At 44.2% G+C, this 23,303-nt stretch overlaps 1 protein-coding gene across 1 annotated transcript in view; it reads right to left on the reverse strand.

The window, feature by feature from the left end:
- The window catches only part of fgl1b (fibrinogen like 1B), a 46,314-nt gene that overhangs the window by 22,096 nt on the left and 915 nt on the right, over positions 1 to 23,303 (reverse strand). The window contains exons 2-7 of the mRNA XM_045717482.1: positions 21,960 to 22,036; positions 21,616 to 21,752; positions 20,970 to 21,049; positions 14,130 to 14,289; positions 12,755 to 12,852; positions 6,720 to 6,808 (exon numbers count right to left, since the gene is read on the reverse strand). Of these exons, the coding sequence (XP_045573438.1) occupies positions 6,720 to 6,808; positions 12,755 to 12,852; positions 14,130 to 14,289; positions 20,970 to 21,049; positions 21,616 to 21,752; positions 21,960 to 22,019 (624 nt within the window). The 5' untranslated portion in view covers positions 22,020 to 22,036. The remainder of the gene's footprint in view (positions 1 to 6,719; positions 6,809 to 12,754; positions 12,853 to 14,129; positions 14,290 to 20,969; positions 21,050 to 21,615; positions 21,753 to 21,959; positions 22,037 to 23,303) is intronic.

Here is a 23,303-nt window from a genome sequence, read left to right on the forward strand (position 1 = left end):
GACCAACATACTATAGACGATTAGCCTCCCCTCCTAGACCACCATACTATAGACGATTAGCCTCCGCTCCTAGACCACTAGACCACCATACTATAGACGATTAGCCTCCCTCCTAGACCACTAGACCACCATACTATAGACGATTAGCCTCCCCTCCTAGACCACCATACTATAGACGATTAGCCTCCCCTCCTAGACCACCATACTATAGACGATTAGCCTCCCTCCTAGACCACTAGACCTCCATACTATAGACGATTAGCCTCCCTCCTAGACCACTAGACCTCCATACTATAGACGATTAGCCTCCCCTCCTAGACCACCATACTATAGACGATTAGCCTCCCCTCCTAGACCACCATACTATAGACGATTAGCCTCCCCTCCTAGACCACCAGACCACCATACTATAGAAGATTAGCCTCCCCTTCTAGACCACTAGACCACCATACTATAGACGATTAGCCTCCCCTCCTAGACCACTAGACCACCATACTATAGACGATTAGCCTCCCATCCTAGACCACCATACTATAGACGATTAGCCTCCCCTCCTAGACCACCATACTATAAACGATTAGCCTCCCCTCCTAGACCACCATACTATAGACGATTAGCCTCCCCTCCTAGACCACCATACTATAGACGATTAGCCTCCCCTCCTAGACCTCCATACTATAGACGATTAGCCTCCCCTCCTAGACCTCCATACTATAGACGATTAGCCTCCCCACCTAGACCACTAGACCACCATACTATAGACGATTAGCCTCCCCTCCTAGACCACCATACTATAGACGATTAGCCTCCCCTCCTAGACCACTAGACCACCATACTATAGACGATTAGCCTCCCCTCCTAGACCACCATACTATAGATGATTAGCCTCCCCTCCTAGACCACCATACTATAGACGATTAGCCTCCCTCCTAGACCACTAGACCACCATACTATAGACGATTAGCCTCCCCTCCTAGACCACCATACTATAGACGATTAGCCTCCCCTCCTAGACCAATAGACCACCATACTATAGACGATTAGCCTCCCCTCCTAGACCACCATACTATAGACGATTAGCCTCCCCTCCTAGACCACCATACTATAGACGATTAGCCTCCCCTCCTAGACCACCATACTATAGACGATTAGCCTCCCCTCCTAGACCACCATACTATAGACGATTAGCCTCCCTCCTAGACCACCATACTATAGACGATTAGCCTCCCCTCCTAGACCACTAGACCACCATACTATAGACGATTAGCCTCGCAAGACGCCATATCTCGCGAGCTTACAGTATATTACACAGATACATGTAGCTAACGTTCATGTAAGCTCGCGAGATCAGGTGGCTTGTGAGGCTAGCAGACAGTAGCTATGCTGGGGGAGGGATGGAGGGAAGGGGAGGAGGGATGGCGAGGAGAAAGAGGGAAGGAAAGGGAAGAGAGGTACAAGGGGGTAGATAGTAAAGGTTGGAGTACAGTAGTACCGTGTAGGCTGTACAAACTGAAGAGAACTGACAGTGTAATGGAATGATAATGTAGGCTATACAAACTGAAGAGAACTAAAAGTGTAATTAAATGGAATGATAATGTAGGTTATACCAACTGAAGGGAGCTAACAGTGTAATGGAATGATAATGTAGGCTACACCAACTGAAGGGAACTAACAATGTAATGGAATGATAATGTAGGCTATACCAACTGAAGGGAACTAACAGTGTCATTAAATGGAATGATAATGTAGGCTATACCAACTGAAGGGAACTAACAGTGTAATTAAATGGAATGATAATGTAGATTATACCAACTGAAGGGAGCTAACAGTGTAATGGAATGATAATGTAGGCTACACCAACAGAAGGGAACTAACAATGTAATGGAATGATAATGTAGGCTATACCAACTGAAGGGAACTAACAGTGTCATTAAATGGAATGATAATGTAGGCTATACCAACTGAAGGGAACTAACAGTGTCATTAAATGGAATGATAATGTAGACTATACCAACTGAAGGGAACTAACAATGGAATGGAATGATAATGTAGGCTATACCAACTGAAGGGAACTAACAATGTAATGGAATGATAATGTAGGCTATACCAACTGAAGGGAACTAACAATGTAATGGAATGATAATGTAGGCTATACCAACTGAAGGGAACTAACAATGTAATGGAATGATAATGTAGCCTATACCAACTGAAGGGAACTAACAGTGTCATTAAATGGAATGATAATGTAGACTATACCAACTGAAGGGGACTGACAGTGTCATTAAATGGAATGATAATGTAGGCTATACCAACTGAAGAAAACTAACAGTGTAATGGAATGATAATGTAGACTATACCAACTGAAGGGAACTAACAGTGTCATAAAATGGAATGATAATGTAGGCTATACCAACTGAAGGGAACTAACAGTGTCATTAAATGGAATGATAATGTAGGCTATACCAACTGAAGGGGACTGACAGTGTCATTAAATGGAATGATAATGTAGGCTATACCAACTGAAGAGAACTAACAATGTAATGGAATGATAATGTAGCCTATACCAACTGAAGGGAACTAACAGTGTCATTAAATGGAATGATAATGTAGGCTATACCAACTGAAGGGAACTAACAATGTAATGGAATGATAATGTAGCCTATACCAACTGAAGGGAACTAAAAGTGTAATTAAATGGAATGATAATGCAGGTTATACCAACTGAAGGGAGCTAACAGTGTAATGGAATGATAATGTAGGCTACACCAACTGAAGGGAACTAACAATGTAATGGAATGATAATGTAGGATATACCAACTGAAGGGAACTAACAGTGTCATTAAATGGAATGATAATGTAGGCTATACCAACTGAAGGGAACTAACAGTGTCATTAAATGGAATGATAATGTAGACTATACCAACTGAAGGGAACTAACAATGGAATGGAATGATAATGTAGGCTATACCAACTGAAGGGAACTAACAATGTAATGGAATGATAATGTAGGCTATACCAACTGAAGGGAACTAACAGTGTCATTAAATGGAATGATAATGTAGGCTATACCAACTGAAGAGAACTAACAGTGTAATGGAATGATAATGTAGACTATACCAACTGAAGGGAACTAACAGTGTCATTAAATGGAATGATAATGTAGGCTATACCAACTTAAGGGAACTAACAGTGTCATTAAATGGAATGATAATGTAGGCTATACCAACTGAAGGGGACTGACAGTGTCATTAAATGGAATGATAATGTAGGCTATACCAACTGAAGAGAACTAACAATGTAATGTAATGATAATGTAGACTATACCAACTGAAGGGAACTAACAGTGTCATTAAATGGAATGATAATGTAGACTATACCAACTGAAGGGAACTAACAGTGTCATTAAATGGAATGATAGTGTAGGTTATACCAACTGAAGGGAACTAACAGTGTCATTAAATGGAATGATAATGTAGGCTATACCAACTGAAGGGAACTAACAGTGTCATTAAATGGAATGATAATGTAGGCTATACCAACTGAAGGGAACTAACAGTGTCATTAAATGGAATGATAATGTAGGCTATCACAACTGAAAGGAACTAACCGTGTAATTAAATGGAATGATAATGTAGGCTATACCAACTGAAGGGAACTAACAGCGTAATGGAATGATAATGTAGGCTATACCAACTGAAGGGAACTAACAGTGTCATTAAATGGAATGATAATGTTGCCTATACCAACTGAAGGGAACTAACAATGTAATGGAATGATAATGTCGGCTATACCAACTGAAGGGAACTAACAGCGTAATGGAATGATAATGTAGGCTATACCAACTGAAGGGAACTAACAGTGTCATTAAATGGAATGATAATGTAGCCTATACCAACTGAAGGGAACTAACAATGTAATGGAATGATAATGTAGACTATACCAACTGAAGGGAACTAACAGCGTAATGGAATGATAATGTAGACTATACCAACTGAAGGGAACTAACAGTGTCATTAAATGGAATGATAATGTAGGCTATACCAACTGAAGGGAACTAACAGTGTCATTAAATGGAATGATAATGTAGGCTATACCAACCGAAGGGAACTAACAGTGTAATGGAATGATAATGTAGTCTATACCAACTGAAGGGAACTAACAGTGTCATTAAATGGAATGATAATGTAGACTATACCAACTGAAGGGAACTAACAATGGAATGGAATGATATTGTAGGCTATACCAACTGAAGGGAACTAACAATGTAATGGAATGATAATGTAGGCTATACCAACTGAAGGGAACTAACAATGTAATGGAATGATAATGTAGACTATACCAACTGAAGGGAACTAACAATGTAATGGAATGATAATGTAGACTATACCAACTGAAGGGAACTAACAATGGAATGGAATGATAATGTAGACTATACCAACTGAAGGGAACTAACAATGTAATGGAATGATAATGTAGGCTATACCAACTGAAGGGAACTAACAGTGTAATGTAATGATAATGTAGTCTATACCAACTGAAGGGAACTAACAGTGTAATGTAATGATAATGTAGGCTATACCAACTGAAGGGAACTAACAGCGTAATGGAATGATAATGTAGGCTATACCAACTGAAGGGAACTAACAGTGTAATGGAATGATAATGTAGGCTATACCAACTGAAGGGAACTAACAGCGTAATGGAATGATAATGTAGGCTATACCAACTGAAGGGAACTAACAGTGTAATGGAATGATAATGTAGGCTATACCAACTGAAGGGGACTGACAGTGTCATTAAATGGAATGATAATGTAGGCTATACCAACTGAAGGGAACTAACAGTGTAATGTAATGATAATGTAGGCTATACCAACTGAAGGGAACTAACAGCGTAATGGAATGATAATGTAGTCTATACCAACTGAAGGGAACTAACAGTGGAATTGGCAGTTGAATATTTGTTATTAGACCTACTGACGGTCCATGCTGACAGTGACTGATATTTAACACGATAGAAAAAGGAAACAGAGAAGTAGCCTATGATTAAGACATTTCCGAGGGCCCATCCCTGCAAGTTATTGAAAGGCCGTACAATTTAAATGATGCATAATGGCCCATGCATTTCATATAATTTCCTTGTGGGAAGAAGGTAAAGTGTTACAATAAGCTGCGTCTCTAGCAATTAGAAGGTCAAAGAGATCTGAAATGAGTATAATCTACAGGAAGTGGACGCTTTCAGGAAGTATTCACACACCTTGACTTTTTACACATTTTGTTGTGTTACAGCCTGAATTTAAAATAGCTTAAATTTAGATTTTTTTTGGGGGGGGGGGGTCACTGGCCTACACAGAGTACCCCATCATGTCCAAGTGGAATTATGTTTTCTGAAATTTGTACAAATTAATTAAAAGTAAATTGTTAAACCCATCTGGCTTTTAAAAACTTTCTGTCCACCTGACAGAGTAGCCCCCATGACTACTAAAGATAATGAAATGAGTTCAATCAGAAGTACACAGCCTGTTACCAGCCATCCCACAGACTGTTACCAGCCATCCCCAGACTGTTACCAGCCATCTCACAGACTGTTACCAGCCATCCCACAGACTGTTACCAGCCATCCCCAGACTGTTACCAGCCATCCCCAGACTGTTACCAGCCATCCCACAGCCTGTTACCAGCCATCCCACAGACTGTTACCAGCCTTCCTACACACTGTTACCAGCCATCCCACAGACTGTTACCAGCCATCCCCAGACTGTTACCAGCCTTCCTACACACTGTTACCAGCCATCCCCAGACTGTTACCAGCCATCTCCAGACTGTTACCAGCCATCACACAGCCTGTTACCAGCCATCCCCAGACTGTTACCAGCCATCCCCAGACTGTTACCAGCCTTCCTACACACTGTTACCAGCCATCCCCAGACTGTTACCAGCCATCTCACAGACTGTTACCAGCCATCACACAGCCTGTTACCAGCCATCCCCAGACTGTTACCAGCCATCCCACAGCCTGTTACCAGCCATCCCACAGCCTGTTACCAGCCATCCCACAGCCTGTTACCAGCCATCCCACAGCCTGTTACCAGCCATCCCACAGCCTGTTACCAGCCATATCACAGGCTGTTACCAGCCATCCCACAGACTGTTACCAGCCATATCACAGCCTGTTACCAGCCATCCCACAGCCTGTTACCAGCCATCCCACAGCCTGTTACCAGCCATCCCCAGACTGTTACCAGCCATCCCACAGGCTGTTACCAGCCATCCCCAGACTGTTACCAGCCATCCCCAGACTGTTACCAGCCATCTCCAGACTGTTACCAGCCATCTCCAGACTGTTACCAGCCATCACACAGCCTGTTACCAGCCATCCCACAGCCTGTTACCAGCCATATCACAGGCTGTTACCAGCCATATCACAGCCTGTTACCAGCCATCCCACAGCCTGTTACCAGCCATCCCACAGCCTGTTACCAGCCATATCACAGGCTGTTACCAGCCATATCAGAGGCTGTTACCAGCCATCCCACAGCCTGTTACCAGCCATATCACAGGCTGTTACCAGCCATATCACAGCCTGTTACCAGCCATCCCACAGCCTGTTACCAGCCATCCCACAGCCTGTTACCAGCCATCCCACAGCCTGTTACCAGCCATATCACAGCCTGTTACCAGCCATCCCACAGATTATACACAGTCTTCTGTGTGTCTTACCTTCTCGTCTGTGATCCTGAAGTTCTGGTAGTAGGTATGAGTCTTCGCTCCGCTCCAGTCCATCAGATCTATCTTCACCAGGTTCTCACCTCAAACCCACACACACACACACACATTATTACACACACACACACACACACACACACACACACACACACACACACACACACACACACACACACACACACACATACATATTACACACACACACACACACACACATACATATTACACACACATTATTACACACACACACACACACACATACATACATATTACACACACATTATTACACACATACACAGACACATTATTACACACATGCACATTATTGCACACACACACACATTATTACACACACACACACACACACACACACACACTACAAACATTACACACACACAAATTACACATTATTACACACACACACATTATTACACACACACACATTATTACACACACACACATTATTACACACACACACACACACACACACACACACACACACACACACACACACACATACATATTACACACACACACACACACACATACATACATATTACACACACATTATTACACACACACACACATACATACATATTACACACACATTATTACACACACACACACACACAGACATATTACACACACGCACATTATTACACACACACACACACACATACATACATATTACACACACATTATTACACACATACACAGACACATTATTACACACATGCACATTATTGCACACACACACACATTATTACACACACACACACACACACACACACACTACAAACATTACACACACACAAATTACACATTATTACACACACACACATTATTACACACACACACATTATTACACACACACACATTATTACACACACACACACACATTATTACACACACACACACTTTTAAAAGTTGTGTCATACTGCGGTACACTTTACGTGCTGCACTAACCTTTGATGATCTTCATCAGATGGCACTCATAGGACTTCATGTTACACGATACATGTATGTTTTGCTCGATAAAGTTCATATTTATATCCAAAAACCTCATTTTATATTGGCCCGTAATGTTCAGAAATGCTTTTCCTCCGAAAACTTCCGGTGAATGAGCACGACAATTTATAGAAATACTCATCATAAACGTTGATAAAATATTAAACTGTTATTCAAAGAATTATAGATGAACATCTCCTTTATGCAAACGCTGTGACAGATTTCAAAAAAGCTTCACGGGGAAAGCACACTTTGCAATAATCTGAGTACTGCGCTCAGAAAACAACACTAGGCAATACAGATACCCGCCATTTTGGAGTCATCTAAAATCATAAATAGCATTATAAATATTCACTTACCTTTGATGAACTTCATCAGAATGCACTCCCAGGAATCCCAGGTATCCCAGGTCCACAATAAATGTTGTTTTGTTTGATAAAGTCCATCATTTATGTCCTTTTTGTTAGCGCGTTCAGTAAGCTACTCCAAATGTAGGAAGCGCGCAGAAAATTTCACGACGAAAAGTCAAAAAAAGTTATATTTACGATCGTAGAAACATGTCAAACGATGTATAGGATCAATCTTTAGGGCCTTTTTAACATAAAAGTTAAATAATATTCCAACCGGACGATTCAAATGTCTTCAAAAATGTAATAGAACACAGCTACCTCCCACGTGAACACGCGCAACTGAGGCCATGTCATTCTCTCGGTCATCAGACTCCAGGAGGTCTTCTTCGCTCTCTGTTAACTGTAGAAGCCTGAAACAATGTTCTAAAGACTGTTGACATCTAGTGGAAGCCGTAGGAAGTGCAAAATGAACCCTAAGTCACTGTATACTGAATAGGCCCAGTCTTGAAAAACTTCAAACCACTTCCTGGTTGGATTTTTTTCTCAAGTTTTTGCCTGCCATATGAGTTCTGTTATACTCACAGACATCATTCAAACAGTTTTAGAAACTTCAGAGTGTTTTCTATCCAAATCTACTAATATGCATATCCTACGTTCTGAGCCCGAGTAGTAGGCAGTTTAATAGTCAGATATTTTTTCTGTTAATGCAAGTTAGTGCTAGTTTGACAACCAGAGGGCATCTTTGAGAAGTATTTGATAGTCTTCCATATTGGCATCACCAGAGAATATAAAACCTGTTTTGTAATAACATAGTATGTGGGATTGATTTTAAGAAACTTGGCTTAATTAATTAGATTAATATTATGGTGTTTCTATTCTGAGAAAAACAAAACCCTCAGGGTTTCACTGACGTGACCCCCCCCCCCTTAGGTTGTGCCATGGGGGAGATCTTCGTGGGCTATACTCGGCCTTGTCTCAGGATGGTAAGTTGGTGGTTGATGATATCCCTCTAGTGGTGTGGGGGCTGTGCTTTGGCAAAGTGGGTGGGGTTATATCCTGCCTGTTTGGCCCTGTCCGGGGGTATCGTCGGATGGGGCCACAGTGTCTCCTGACCCCTCCTGTCTCAGCCTCCAGTATTTATGCTGCAGTAGTTTATGTGTCGGGGGGCTAGGATCAGTCTGTTATATCTGGAGTATTTCTCCTGTCTTATCCAGTGTCCTGTGTGAATTTAAGTATGCTCTCTCTAATTCTCTCTCGCTTTTTCTCCATTTTTCTCTCTTTCTGTCTCTCCTTTCTTTCTTTCATTCTTTCTCTCTCTGAGAACCTGAGCCCTAGGACCATGCCTCAGGACTACCTGGTCTGATGACTCCTTGCTGTCCCCAGTCCACCTGGTCATGCTTCTGCTCCAGTTTCAACTGTTCTGCCTGCGGCTATAGAACCATGACCTGTTCACCGGACGTGCTACCTGTCCCAGACCTGATGTTTTCAACTCTCTAGAGACAGCAAGAGCGGTAGAGATACTCTGAATGATCGGCTATGAAAAGTCAACTGACATTTACTCCTGAGGTGCTGACTTGTTGCACCCTCTACAACCACTGTGATTATTATTATTTGACCCTGCTGGTCATCTATGAACATTTGAACATCTTGGCCATATTCTGTTATAATCTCAACCCAGCACAGCCAGAAGAGGACTGGCCACCCCTCATAGCCTGGTTCCTCTATAGGTTTCTTCCCAGGTTTTGGCCTTTCTAGGGAGTTTTTCCTAGCCACCATGCTTCTACACCTGCATTGCTTGCTGTTTGGGGTTTTAGGCTGGGTTTCTGTACAGCACTTTGAGATATCAGCTGATGTAAGAAGGGCTTTAGAAATACATTTGATTGATTTGAATTGTTGAACATGGGGTGAGACATTCTCAAGTTGGGGAGGGGGTTCCTACCTACCTCAAGCTGGGGAGGGGGGGTTCACACCTACCTCAAGTTGGGGGGGGAGGGGGGGGGTTCACACCTACATCAAGTTGGGGGGGGAAAGGGGGGGTTCACACCTACCTCAAGTTGGGGGGGGAAAAGGGGGGTTCACACCTACATCAAGTTGTGGGGGGGGAAAGGGGGGGGGTTCACACCTACCTCAAGTTAGGGGGGGAAAGGGGGGTTCACACCTACCTCAAGTTGGGGGGGGGGGGGGGGGGGTTCACACCTACATCAAGTTGGGGGGGAAAGGGGGGGTTCACACCTACCTCAAGTTGGGGGGGGAAAGGGGGGGTTCACACCTACATCAAGTTGTGGGGGGGAAAGGGGGGGTTCACACCTACCTCAAGTTAGGGGGGGAAAGGGGGGGTTCACACCTACATCATGTTGTGGGGGGGGAAAGGGGGGGGTTCACACCTACCTCAAGTTAGGGGGGGGTTCACACCTACCTCAAGTTGGGGGGGAAAGGGGGGTTCACACCTACATCATGTTGGGGAGGGGTCGGGGGGGTTCACACCTACCTCAAGTTGGGGAGGGGGGGTTCACACCTACCTCATGTTGGGGAGGGGGGGGGTTCACACCTACCTCATGTTGGGGAGGGGGGGGTTTCACACCTACCTCAAGTTGGGGAGGGGGGTTCACACCTAACTCAAGTTGGGGAGGGGGGTTCACACCTACCTCAAGTTGGGGAGGGAGGGGAGGGGGGTTCACACCTACCTCAAGTTGGGGAGGGAGGGGAGGGGGGTTCACACCTACCTCAAGTTGGGGAGGGGGGGAGGGGGGTTCACACCTACCTCAAGTTGGGGAGGGAGGGTTCACACCTACCTCAAGTTGGGGAGGGAGGGGAAAGGGGGGGGGGTTTCACACCTACCTCAAGTTGGGGAGGGGGGTTCACACCTACCTCAAGTTGGGGAGGGAGGGGAAAGGGGGGGGGGTTCACACCTACCTCAAGTTGGGGAGAGAGGGGGGGGGGTTCACACCTACCTCAAGTTGGGGGGGTTGGTTCACACCTCAAGTAGCTCGGCTATTAGGCAATTCTTTAGTAAAGGTTGAATAGTCTATTGTTCAGTTAATAGCCCACCCTGCTACGCTGGTGAATAACGAATAATAATACTTTCCCCCTTTCCACATGTTAAAGTTAAAAGATTCCAATCAGCCCCAACCCCAATTAATACATTTGGGTACAGTCGATAGCGTGCCGGACTAGAATGTTGAGGGTTTCGAAACCTGCTCCCTGCTTGTTTCATTACATTATTATGCCTGTCTCAGAGCAAATAGCCTGTATTGTTACTCCCATCTCGTTTATCTCGTTCCTCTGAATCAGAGCAGAATGGAGTGGCTGTGCTCAAGGGCAGAACGGCAGATTTTTCCACCCTGATGGCTCAGGGGTTCAAACCAGTGACCTTTCGCTTACGGGACCTTACTGGCCTTTACTGGCCCTTACTGGCTCTTACTGGCCCTTACTGGCCCTTACTGGCCCTTACTGGCTCTTACTGGCCCTTACTGGCCCTTACTGGCTCGTACTGGCCCTTACTGGCCCTTACTGGCCCTTACTGGCCCTTATTAGTCCTTACTGGCCCTTACTGGCCCTTATTAGTCCTTACTGGCCCTTACTGGCCCTTATTAGTCCTTACTGGCCTTTACTGGCCCTTACTGGCCTTTACTGGCCCTTATTAGTCCTTACTGGCCCTTACTGGCCTTTACTGGCTCTTACTGGCCCTTACTGGCCCTTACTGGCTCTTACTGGCCCTTACTGTCCCTTACTGGCTCTTACTGGCTCTTACTGGCCCTTACTGGCCCTTACTGGCTCTTACTGGCTCTTACTGGCCCTTACTGGCCCTTACTGGCTCTTACTGGCCCTTACTGGCCCTTACTGGCTCTTACTGGCCCTTACTGGCCTTTACTGGCCCTTACTGGCCCTTACTGGCTCGTACTGGCCCTTACTGGCCTTTACTGGCCCTTACTGGCCCTTACTGGCCCTTACTGGCCCTTACTGGCCCTTACTGGCCCTTACTGGCCCTTACTGGCTCTTACTGGCCCTTACTGGCCCTTACTGGCTCGTACTGGCCCTTACTGGCCCTTACTGGCCCTTACTGGCCCTTATTGGCTCTTACTGGCCCTTACTGGCCTTTACTGGCTCTTACTGGCCTTTACTGGCTCTTACTGGCCTTTACTGGCCTTTACTGGCTCTTACTGGCCTTTACTGGCCTTTACTGGCCTTTACTGGCCTTTACTGGCTCTTACTGGCCCTTACTGGCCCTTACTGGCCCTTACTGGCCCTTACTGGCATTTACTGGCCTTTACTGGCCCTTATTGGCTCTTACTGGCCCTTACTGGCCTTTACTGGCTCTTACTGGCCTTTACTGGCTCTTACTGGCCTTTACTGGCCTTTACTGGCTCTTACTGGCCTTTACTGGCCTTTACTGGCCTTTACTGGCCTTTACTGGCTCTTACTGGCCCTTACTGGCCCTTACTGGCCCTTACTGGCCCTTACTGGCCCTTACTGGCCCTTACTGTCCCTTACTGGCCCTTAACCACTAGGCTACCTGCTGCCCTAAAACCAGAGAGTGAATGTGTTCTGGGGCCGTATGTATCAAGCCTCTCACAGGGTTAGGGTTGACAGCCTACATATTTTACATTACATTACACTTTACATTTATTTTACATATGGCCCCATATGGCCCCAGATGGCCCCAGATCTTACCGTCCTTCACCAGGGAATGGATGTGTTCGTTGCCCAGCCAGAATTCATCGTTCCACAGTTTAAAGTCTCCAAACCCGTCTCTGTAGTCCACCCAGTCTCTATGGAGGAGAAAATATTCACTGATTCAGTCTCTATGGAGGAGAACATATTCACTGATTCAGTCTCCAGGGAGGAGAGAACATTCACTGGTTCAGTCTAGAGCATTCACTGATTCAGTCTCTATAGAGGAGAGAACATTCACTGGTTCAGTCTCTATGGAAGAGAGAGCATTCACTGGTTCAGTCTGTATAGAGGAGAGAACATTCACTGGGTCAGTCTCTATGGAGGAGAGAACATTCACTGGTTCAGTCTCTATGGAGGAGAGAACATTTACTGGTTCAGTCTCTATGGAGGAGAGAACATTCACTGGTTCAGTCTCTATGGAGGAGAGAACATTCACTGGTTCAGTCTCTATAGAGGAGAGAACATTCACTGGTTCAGTCTCTATGGAGGAGAGAACATTCACTGGTTCAGTCTCTATAGAGGAGAGAACATTCACTGGTTCAGTCTCTATGGAGGAGAGAACATTCACTGGTTCAGTCTCTATAGAGGAGAGAACATTCACTGGTTCAGTCTCTATGGAGGAGAGAACATTCACTGGTTCAGTCTCTATAGAGGAGAGAACATTCACTGGTTCAGTCTCTATAGAGGAGAGAACATTCACTGGTTCAGTCTCTATGGAGGAGAGAACATTCACTGGTTCAGTCTCTATGGAGGAGAGAACATTCACTGGTTCGGTCTCTATAGAGGAGAGAGCATTCACTGGTTCAGTCTCTATGGAGGAGAGAGCATTCACTGGTTCAGTCTCTATAGAGGAGAGAACATTCACTGGTTCAGTCTCTATAGAGGAGAGAACATTCACTGGTTCGGTCTCTATAGAGGAGAGAACATTCACTGGTTCAGTCTCCAAGGAGGAGAGAACATTCACTGATTCAGTCTAGAACATTCACTGATTCAGTCTAGAATATTCATTGGTTCAGTCTCTATGGAGGAGAGAACATTCATTGGTTCAGTCTCTATGGAGGAGAGAACATTCATTGGTTCAGTCTCTATGGAGGAGAGAACATTCACTGGTTAAAGTCTCACACTTGCTGCTTCCCCTTCCGTCACTATGCTGACGTGATCAAGACAAAGGAGATGAATGTGGACTACAGGGAAAGGAGGAGGACTAATACAATTTGATTTGACACACAGTAGCTAGTAGCTGGATGCCACAGTGCTGATGTGAAAAACTACTAGCTGATTACAGAGGTTAAACAGGCCAGCTTTCCAAAGATCGTACACACACACACACACACACACACACACACACACACACACACACACACACACACACCTGTTGAAGTCAACCCTGCCATGTCTTCGTCGCTGTATAACAGTCCATCCCCCTCCATCTTCCATGTCACAGTAGACTAGAACCGGCTCCTGATCCACTCTGGGTTTGATCCGGTAAAACCCGGAGTCTGGCCTCTGTCTGTCATACAGCTCAGAGCAGTCTGGAGATGAGAGGTGACACACGCAGAGATATTATCACAACTTGCTATGAAGGCACATTTTACTGAAAAGGTGTAACACTCAATTACCATTAAAAAATATATATATTATATTATTTAAACAATTCAAATCACATTTTATTGGTCACATACACATATTTAGCAGATGTTATTGTTGGTGTAGCGAAATGCTTGTGTTTCTAGCTCCAACAGTGCAGTAATATCTAACAATTCACAACAAAACACAAATTTAAAAGTAGAAGAATGGAATTAAGAAATATATAAATATTAGGATGAGCAATGTCAGAGTGGCATGGACTAAAAATACAGTAGAATAGATTAAAGTATATAGCCTATTGGACATGACGTTGTTATAATATCTTCTGTTTGGCTGAGTCATGTCTGAGCCATGATCAGAATGTGTCCCTCTGTCTATTTCCAGCCCTGCCATTACAACCTGTCCTCATCTAGCGTTTGACCCCTGACCTCCTCACACCGTCTCACTGTCCATGTCTGCTTTTTAAGCCCCCATCTCTACTTCACTGCATTATAATGGACCTTATGTTTGTTACATCACCTCTGTAACCAGTTATCAGACATACTGACCTTTCTGACCTTATCCCAACACCCTACTTTCTAGAACTGAACATTTAAGTTCCCTGTGGCTCAGTTGGTAGAGCATGGTGTTTGCAACGCCAGCATTGTGTGTGCAACGCCAGGGTTGTGGGTTCGATTACCACGGGAGGCCAGTACAAAAAAAATATATATATATGAAGTGTATGTATTCACTACTGTAAGTCGCTCTGGATAAGAGCGTCTGCTAAATGACTAAAATGTAAAAATGTTCTATGAGTTTTGTTTAGTGGACATTTACATATTTATTTATGTATTTAAGTATGTGTTGTATATTGGCCTTGTGCCGCAGAGCATCATGGGGGTTTTTATATGTGTTGAGGTGATCACATTCCAGATAAATGGTCGAACTGATTCCATGTCTCCTGTCTCATCATTATTGAATTGTTATACAGACGTGGTTATGAAACCCAACGAGACATAACAACAGATTGGTGATGAGTAAGTCTGAATCTACAGGAACTATTCTGTCTGGAAGAAGTATGTTTTTACAACTGTTTAAAATTCTTATTTAATGTGGTACAGTCTAGGCTAATGCTAGCACGGTGTGTTGCTAGCAGAGGCAAGCACATAGCCGAGCTAGCAAAGAAAGAGAGAGTTAAAATCGTCATGGACGGCAGACAGGGACTGGAGACGGACTTCGGAGCGGGAAAATAACGTGATTTAAAAAGGAACCAAATATATACAGTGATTAACGGAAAGGACATTTATTCAACTCTGAGGACGAACTTTGGAATTAAAAAAACTGCTAAATGAGCGAACTTGAGGAGGAAACGTCAATGAGTGAAGCGAATGAAGATCAAGTGGCTGCAGGACAATATTGAAGTGAATCAGGAGCTGGAATTGTTGAAAACATTCGACAGTTTGATGAAAGTATTGAGCTCATATACAGAACGGTTTGAATGTTTTGTTCTTGCAATAAATAAATGATGCGTTTGAAACTGTTCCATTAATTCCATTCCAGTTTTTACAATGAGCACATCCTCCTATAGCTCCTCCACCAGCCTCCTCTGGTGTGTACATGCAAGTATCCTTGTGTCTATGTTCCTGTGGAGGTAAATTACATATATATATATATATACACACTACCGTTCAAAAGTTTGGGGTCACTTAGAAAAGGTCCTTGTTTTTGAAAGAAAAGCAAATTTGTTGCCCATTAAAATAACATCAACTTGATCAGGAATACAGTGTAGACATTGTTAATGTTGTAAATGACTATTGTAGTTGGAAACGGCAGATTTTTAATGGAATATCTACATAGGCGTATAGAGGCCCATTATCAGCAACCATCACTCCTGTGTTCCAATGGCACGTTGTGTTAGCTAATCCAAGTTTATCATTTTAAAAGGCTAATTGATCATTAGAAAACCCTTTTGCAATTATGTTAGTGTTACCAATGTGAAATGGCTAGCTAGTTAGCAGGGTGCGCGCTAATAGGATTTAAAATCGGTGACGTCACTCGCTCTGAGACCTTGAAGTAGTTGTTCCTCTTGAAGTAGTTGTTCCCCGAAAGCCGTGGCTTTTGTGGAGCGATGGGTAACGATGCTTCGTGGGAGGCAGTTGGAGATGTGCGCAGAGGGTCCCCGGTTCGAGCACAGGTAGGGGCGAGGAGAGGGATGGAAGCTATACTGTTACATTAGCACAGCTGATGTGTTTAACGAAGCAATAAAACAGGCCTTCTTTAGACTAGTTGAGTATCTGGAGCATCAGCATGTGTGGGTTTGATTACAGGCTCAAAATGTCCAGAAAATAATAACTTTCTTCTGAAACTCTTCAGTCTATTCTTGTTCTGAGAAATTAAGGCTATTCCATGCGAGAAATTAAAGATCTCGTACAACGCTGTGTACTACTCCCTTCACAGAATGACGCAAAATGGCTCTAACCAGAATAGAAAGAGGAGTGGGAGGCCCCGGTGCACAACTGAGCAAGAGGACAAGTACATTAGAGTGTCTACTTTGAGAAACAGACGCCTCACAAGTCCTCAACTAGCAGCTTCATTAAATAGTACCCTGCAAAACACCAGTCTCAACGTCAACAGTGAAAAGGCGACTCCGGGATGCCGGCCTTCTAGGCAGAGTTCCTCTGTCCAGTGCCTGTGTTATTTTGCCCATCTTAATCTTTTATTTTTTATTGGCCAGTCTGAGATATGGCTTTTTCTTTGCAACTCAGCCTAGAAGGCCAGCATCCCGGAGTCGCCTTTTCACAAGGAAATTTCTAAGTGACCCAAAACGTTTAAATGGTAGTGTACGAAAAAAAAAGTATGAAATGAAATGTATGCATTCACTACTGTAAGTCGCTCTGGATAAGAGCGTCTGCTAAATGACGTAAATGTAAATGTACGTAAAATGCTTTTTTGGTGATTTTTATTTTTTTTTCCAAAGAAAAAAATTGTATCTAGAATACATATTTGACAACATTTCAACAAATCCCAAGTCTGGAGTTATCTGAGTTATCTAAGGATAACTGCAGATACTGTAATTCATCTGAAGCTGAGACATTCTTTTTGGTGAAAGTGGGAAGGGTGTGACTTCAAGAAATAGCAGTTAAGAGAAGCATTTAGCTCAAACCAATCACCAATCACCAATCACCAACCACCAATCACCAATCACCAATCACCAACACATCTATTTAGACCCAACCACCAATCACCAACACATCTATTTAGACCCAACCACCAACCACCAATCACCAATCACCAATCACCAATCACCAACACATCTATTTAGACCCAACCACCAACCACCAATCACCAATCACCAATCACCAATCACCAATAACCAATCACCAATCACCAATCACCAACCACCAATCACCAACACATCTATTTAGACCCAATCACCAATCACCAATCACCAACACATCTATTTAGACCCAACCAGCAATCACCAATCACCAACACATCTATTTAGACCCAATCACCAATCACCAACACATCTATTTAGACCCAATCACCAACCACCAATCACCAATCACCAACACATCTATTTAGACCCAATCACCAATCACCAATCACCAACCACCAATCACCAATAACCAATCACCAATCACCAATAACCAACACGTCTATTTAGACCCAACCACCAACCACCAATCACCAATAACCAATCACCAATCACCAACCACCAATCACCAATAACCAACACGTCTATTTAGACCCAATCACCAACCACCAATCACCAATCACCAACCACCAATCACCAACCACCAATCACCAATAACCAACACGTCTATTTAGACCCAATCACCAATCACCAATCACCAATAACCAACCACCAATCACCAACCACCAATCACCAACCACCAATCACCAATAACCAACACGTCTATTTAGACCCAATCACCAACCACCAATCACCAACCACCAATCACCAATAACCAACCACCAATCACCAACCACCAACCACCAATCACCAACACATCTATTTAGACCCAACCACCAACCACCAATAACCAACCACCAACCACCAATCACCAACCACCAATCACCAACCACCAATCACCAATCACCAACACATCTATTTAGACCCAATCACCAATAACCAATCACCAATCACCAATCACCAATCACCAACACATCTATTTAGACCCAATCACCATCTCTTCAAAGTAAGTTACTTCATATAGTGTGTAACATTCTCACGGAAATGAGCTTTTAAATGATGTATGATTAAAGTTAGTGAGTTTAGGAATTATGGATTTTTTGTCTATTTGAATGCGGTTAAAATTCATGAAATTTTGATGAGGACGGTAATATGATAAACAAAATAAAATATACATTTACATCAAGATTTAGATAAATGTTTATGTTTACTTTTTGAAATAACTAATATTAAGGCACCAAAATACCAAAATAGATAAGAGGATGAAAGAATGTATTCCAGCCTGTGGTCTTAAGGATTTACATTTGATGTATTATTTCATTTTAAAGAAAAAAAAAAGCGTGAAAATGTCATTTAATAAGCTTCTGATGCATTACCATCTCCATTGGCAGCCATTTAACATCTTTGGAAGTTCTAGGATGTTTTACATAAAATCTGGGGAATATTTGTTCCAAATTCCATGTTTTTATCTGTTGCATAACATTTTTTTATGGTCCAAAAAAAAACAGGTATTATGGCAGCCTGTAGGCGATAACTCGCGATAACTCGCTTCCTGGTTAAGTTTGGAATTGGTAACCCTTCTGGGATGTTTTTATATCGCCTGAGGTCATGATTTTATCCACTTCGTAACATATTTTTTTTTCTTCATGTACCTGGAGAGTATCTCTACTAGTGTGTTTCTCTGTGACAGCAATATTTGTTTATGTTCATATTGTAGTTTCCTGTTTGACAGACAACATTAGAGCTCTGGTCTTCTAGTATAAAGTCAACTGAAATAGTTGAAATAGAAATAGACACAAATAGCCTAAGATGTTTTTTTGGTTTTTGACTGAGAAACACAAGAATAGATTGGATGATTCTACTCCTCATGTTATCATGAGGTGTTACAGAAACGGTGTGCCACGGAACAGAACGGTGTGCCCGGAACAGAACGGTGTGTTACAGAACGGTGTGCCCGGAACAGAACGGTGTGTTACAGAACGGTGTGCCCGGAACAGAACGGTGTGCCCAGAACAGAACGGTGTGTTACAGAAACGGTGTGCCCGGAACAGAACGGTGTGCCCGGAACAGAACGGTGTGTTACAGAACGGTGTGCCCGGAACAGAACGGTGTGCCCGGAACAGAACGGTGTGTTACAGAACGGTGTGTTACAGAACGGTGTGCCCGGAACAGAACGGTGTGTTACAGAACAGTGTGCCCGGAACAGAACGGTGTGTTACAGAACGGTGTATTACAGAACGGTGTGTTACAGAAACGGTGTGCCCGGAACAGAACGGTGTGTTACAGAAACGGTGTGCCCGGAACAGAACGGTGTGCCCGGAACAGAACGGTGTGTTACAGAATGGTGTGTTACAGAACGGTGTGCCCGGAACAGAACGGTGTGTTACAGAACGGTGTGTTACAGAACGGTGTGCCCGGAACAGAACGGTGTGTTACAGAAACGGTGTGCCCGGAACAGAACGGTGTGCCAGGAACAGAACGGTGTGTTACAGAACGGTGTGCCCGGAACAGAACGGTGTGCCCGGAACAGAACGGTGTGTTACAGAACGGTGTGTTACAGAACGGTGTGCCCGGAACAGAACGGTGTGTTACAGAACAGTGTGCCCGGAACAGAACGGTGTGTTACAGAACGGTGTATTACAGAACGGTGTGTTACAGAAACGGTGTGCCCGGAACAGAACGGTGTGTTACAGAAACGGTGTGCCCGGAACAGAACGGTGTGCCCGGAACAGAACGGTGTGTTACAGAATGGTGTGTTACAGAACGGTGTGCCCGGAACAGAACGGTGTGTTACAGAACGGTGTGTTACAGAACGGTGTGCCCGGAACAGAACGGTGTGTTACAGAAACGGTGTGCCCGGAACAGAACGGTGTGTTACAGAACGGTGTGCCCGGAACAGAACGGAGAACGGTGTGTTACAGAAACGGTGTGTTACAGAAACGGTGTGTTACAGAAACGGTGTGCCCGGAACAGAACAGAGCTGATGTACAGTTCAACTCTTTCTACACCTGGTAGCGTCTCCTGTGTCCATATTGTGTTCTCAGAAGAGACTGGTGGTACAGCCATACAGTAGACAATGTTGAAAGGTTCCCGGAGGATGTAGCCAGCAGATCCTCTTGCTTACAGCTGCTTATAGCTGCACTAGAGTCAGACAGGCTTCCTGTGTAGATTAGCAATACAGGGATGAGAAATGCATTGGTACTCCGAATTGTTCCATTATCCAAAACTGTTACACCGAGAATATTGAATGACTGCTAGACAATTCAGGAGAACAACACATTTCTCATTGTCCGACCCCTAGTGCAGCTGTAAGCCAGCGGGTCAGATCTGTTGGCTAACGGAGGATGTAAACTCTTAGCCTGATCCCAAATCAGTTGAAGTGTTGTCTTGGTCATTGACAATGATGACGATACTGTAGGAGTTGGCAAAACAAGGCTATGAATCGCTCACCTTTGTCATGTACGATGAGGCTTCCTGCTGGAGGTAGAGACGCTTGGGCTCCTGTCCTGTATTCCTCTGTTAGGTTGGTGCTGGAGGCAGAGTTTGTGGTCAGGGTGAGGAAGAAGAAGAATTTTACTTTATTGTCCATACATAAAGCAAAGTAAATTAGTTTTTTCCATATCCAATTCTCCCCAGAAGATTGAAATACTGGTTAGAGTTAGGGTCAGGGTTGGGGTCAGGGTCAGCGTTGGGGTCAGGGTCAGAGGCAGGGTTGGGGTCAGAGGCAGGGTTGGGGTCAGGGTCAGAGGCAGGGTTGGGGTCAGGGTCAGAGGCAGGGTTGGGGTCAGGGTCAGAGGCAGGGTTGGGGTCAGGGTCAAAGGCAGGGTTGGGGTCAGGGTCAAAGGCAGGGTTGGGGTCAGGGTTGGGGTCAGGGTCAGAGGCAATGTTGGGGTCAGGGTCAGAGGCAGGGTTGGGGTCAGGGTCAGAATTGATTAGAAGGGGAGACTCCATAGTGTTATCTTCAGGGTCAGGGTCGGAGGCAGGGTCAGGGATGGGGTCAGAGGCAGGGTCAGGGTTGATTAGAAGGGGAGACTCCATAATGTCTGGGAGATTCAACAGAATAAAAGCTACAGAGCAGTAACATGTCATGCTACACCTGGGTAGTGGTGGGGTGATGATGTAGCTGTGTGCCTTGACATGGTTGAGCTGCCACGCCCCGATCAACAGTTTGTTCTCCAGAATACGGACATCACGTCTCAGCTCCTCTAGTTCGAGAACGCAGGGGTCTGATGCCTCGGAGGGACATAGAGGAAATTTAAAATCAATCAATCAATCAAATAAATCAATTCATTGTGTCCCCCAAAGAGAAATTGGCTTCGTAAGCGGTAAACAGAAGCTTTTCAAAGCACCCTCTCTTGGTGAAAGAAGCTGAGCCTAAGGAAGATTACAGAGTCAGGGAATGGTATGCGTAGAATGTTCCCCACAGCGATTGGTACGTACTGAGAGTCGAGGTGATGCCATGGCTTGGCACGCCAACACCAGCAGTAGCATCAGAGACATGATCTTCAGTTAGAAGTCTTTAACAAGATAAAATAAGAAAAGTCTAAATTCACTCAATATATGCAGGCAGAGGACATTGACTCGTCCAATAACTGATCCAAGTATATTTCATCTATCGACAGGGTTACATAGCAGGTACGGTGTATTCGGAAAGTATTCAGACCCCTTGACTTTTCCCACATTTTTATTATGTTACAGACTTCTTCTAAAATGGATTAAATACATGTTTTTCCTCATCCCTTTACACACATTTACCCCATAATGAATAAGCGAAAACAGGTTTTTAGACATTTTTACAAATGTATAAAAAATTAACAGAAATACCTCAGATCCTTTGCTATGAGACTCTAAATTGAGTTCAGGTGCATCCTGTTTCCATTGATCATCCTTGAGATATTTCTACAACTTGATTGGAGTCCACCTGTGGTAAATTCAATTGATTGGACATTTTTTGGAAAGGCACACACCTGTCTATATAAGGTCTTACAGTGCATGTCAGAGCAAAAACCAAGCCATGAGGTTGAAGGAATTGTCCGTAGAGCTCCGAGACAGGATTGTGTCGAGGCACAGATCTGGGGAAGGGTACCAAAACATTTCTGCAGCATTGAAGGTCCCCAAGAACACAGTGGCCTCCATCATTCTTAAATAGAAGAAGTTTGGAACCACCAAGACTCTTCCTAGAGCTGGCCGCCCAGCCAAACTGACCAATCTGGGAGAAGGGCCTTAGTCGGGGAGGTGACCAAGAACCCAATGGTCACTCTGACAGAGCTCCAGAGTTCCTCTGTGGAGATGGGAGAATCTTCCAGAACAAAAACCATCTCTGCAGCAATCCACCAATCAGGCCTTTATGGTAGAGAGGCCAGATGAAAGCCACTCCTTGTAAAAGGCACATGACAGCCCGCTTGAAGTTCGCCAAAAGGCACCTAAAGACTCTCAGACCATGAGAAACAAAATTCTCTGGTCTGATGAAACCATGACTGAACTCTTTGGCCTGAATTCTAAGTGTCTCATCTGGAGGAAACCTGGCACCATCCCTACGGTGAAGCAATGGAGGTGGCAGCATCATGCTGTAGGGATGTTTTTCAGCGGCAGGATCTGGGAGACAAGTCAGGATTGAGGGAAAGATGAACAGAGCAAAGTACAGAGAGATCCTTGATGAAAACCTGCCCCAGAGCGCTCAGGACCTCAGACTGGGGGCGAAGGTTCGCCTTCCAACAGGACGACGACCCTAAATACACAGCCAAAACAACACAGGAGTGGCTTCGGGACAAGTCTCTGAATGTC

The sequence above is a fragment of the Salmo salar genome, chromosome ssa04 (genome assembly GCF_905237065.1).
Source record: "Salmo salar chromosome ssa04, Ssal_v3.1, whole genome shotgun sequence".
In the NCBI taxonomy this organism is placed as follows: Eukaryota; Metazoa; Chordata; class Actinopteri; order Salmoniformes; family Salmonidae; genus Salmo; species Salmo salar.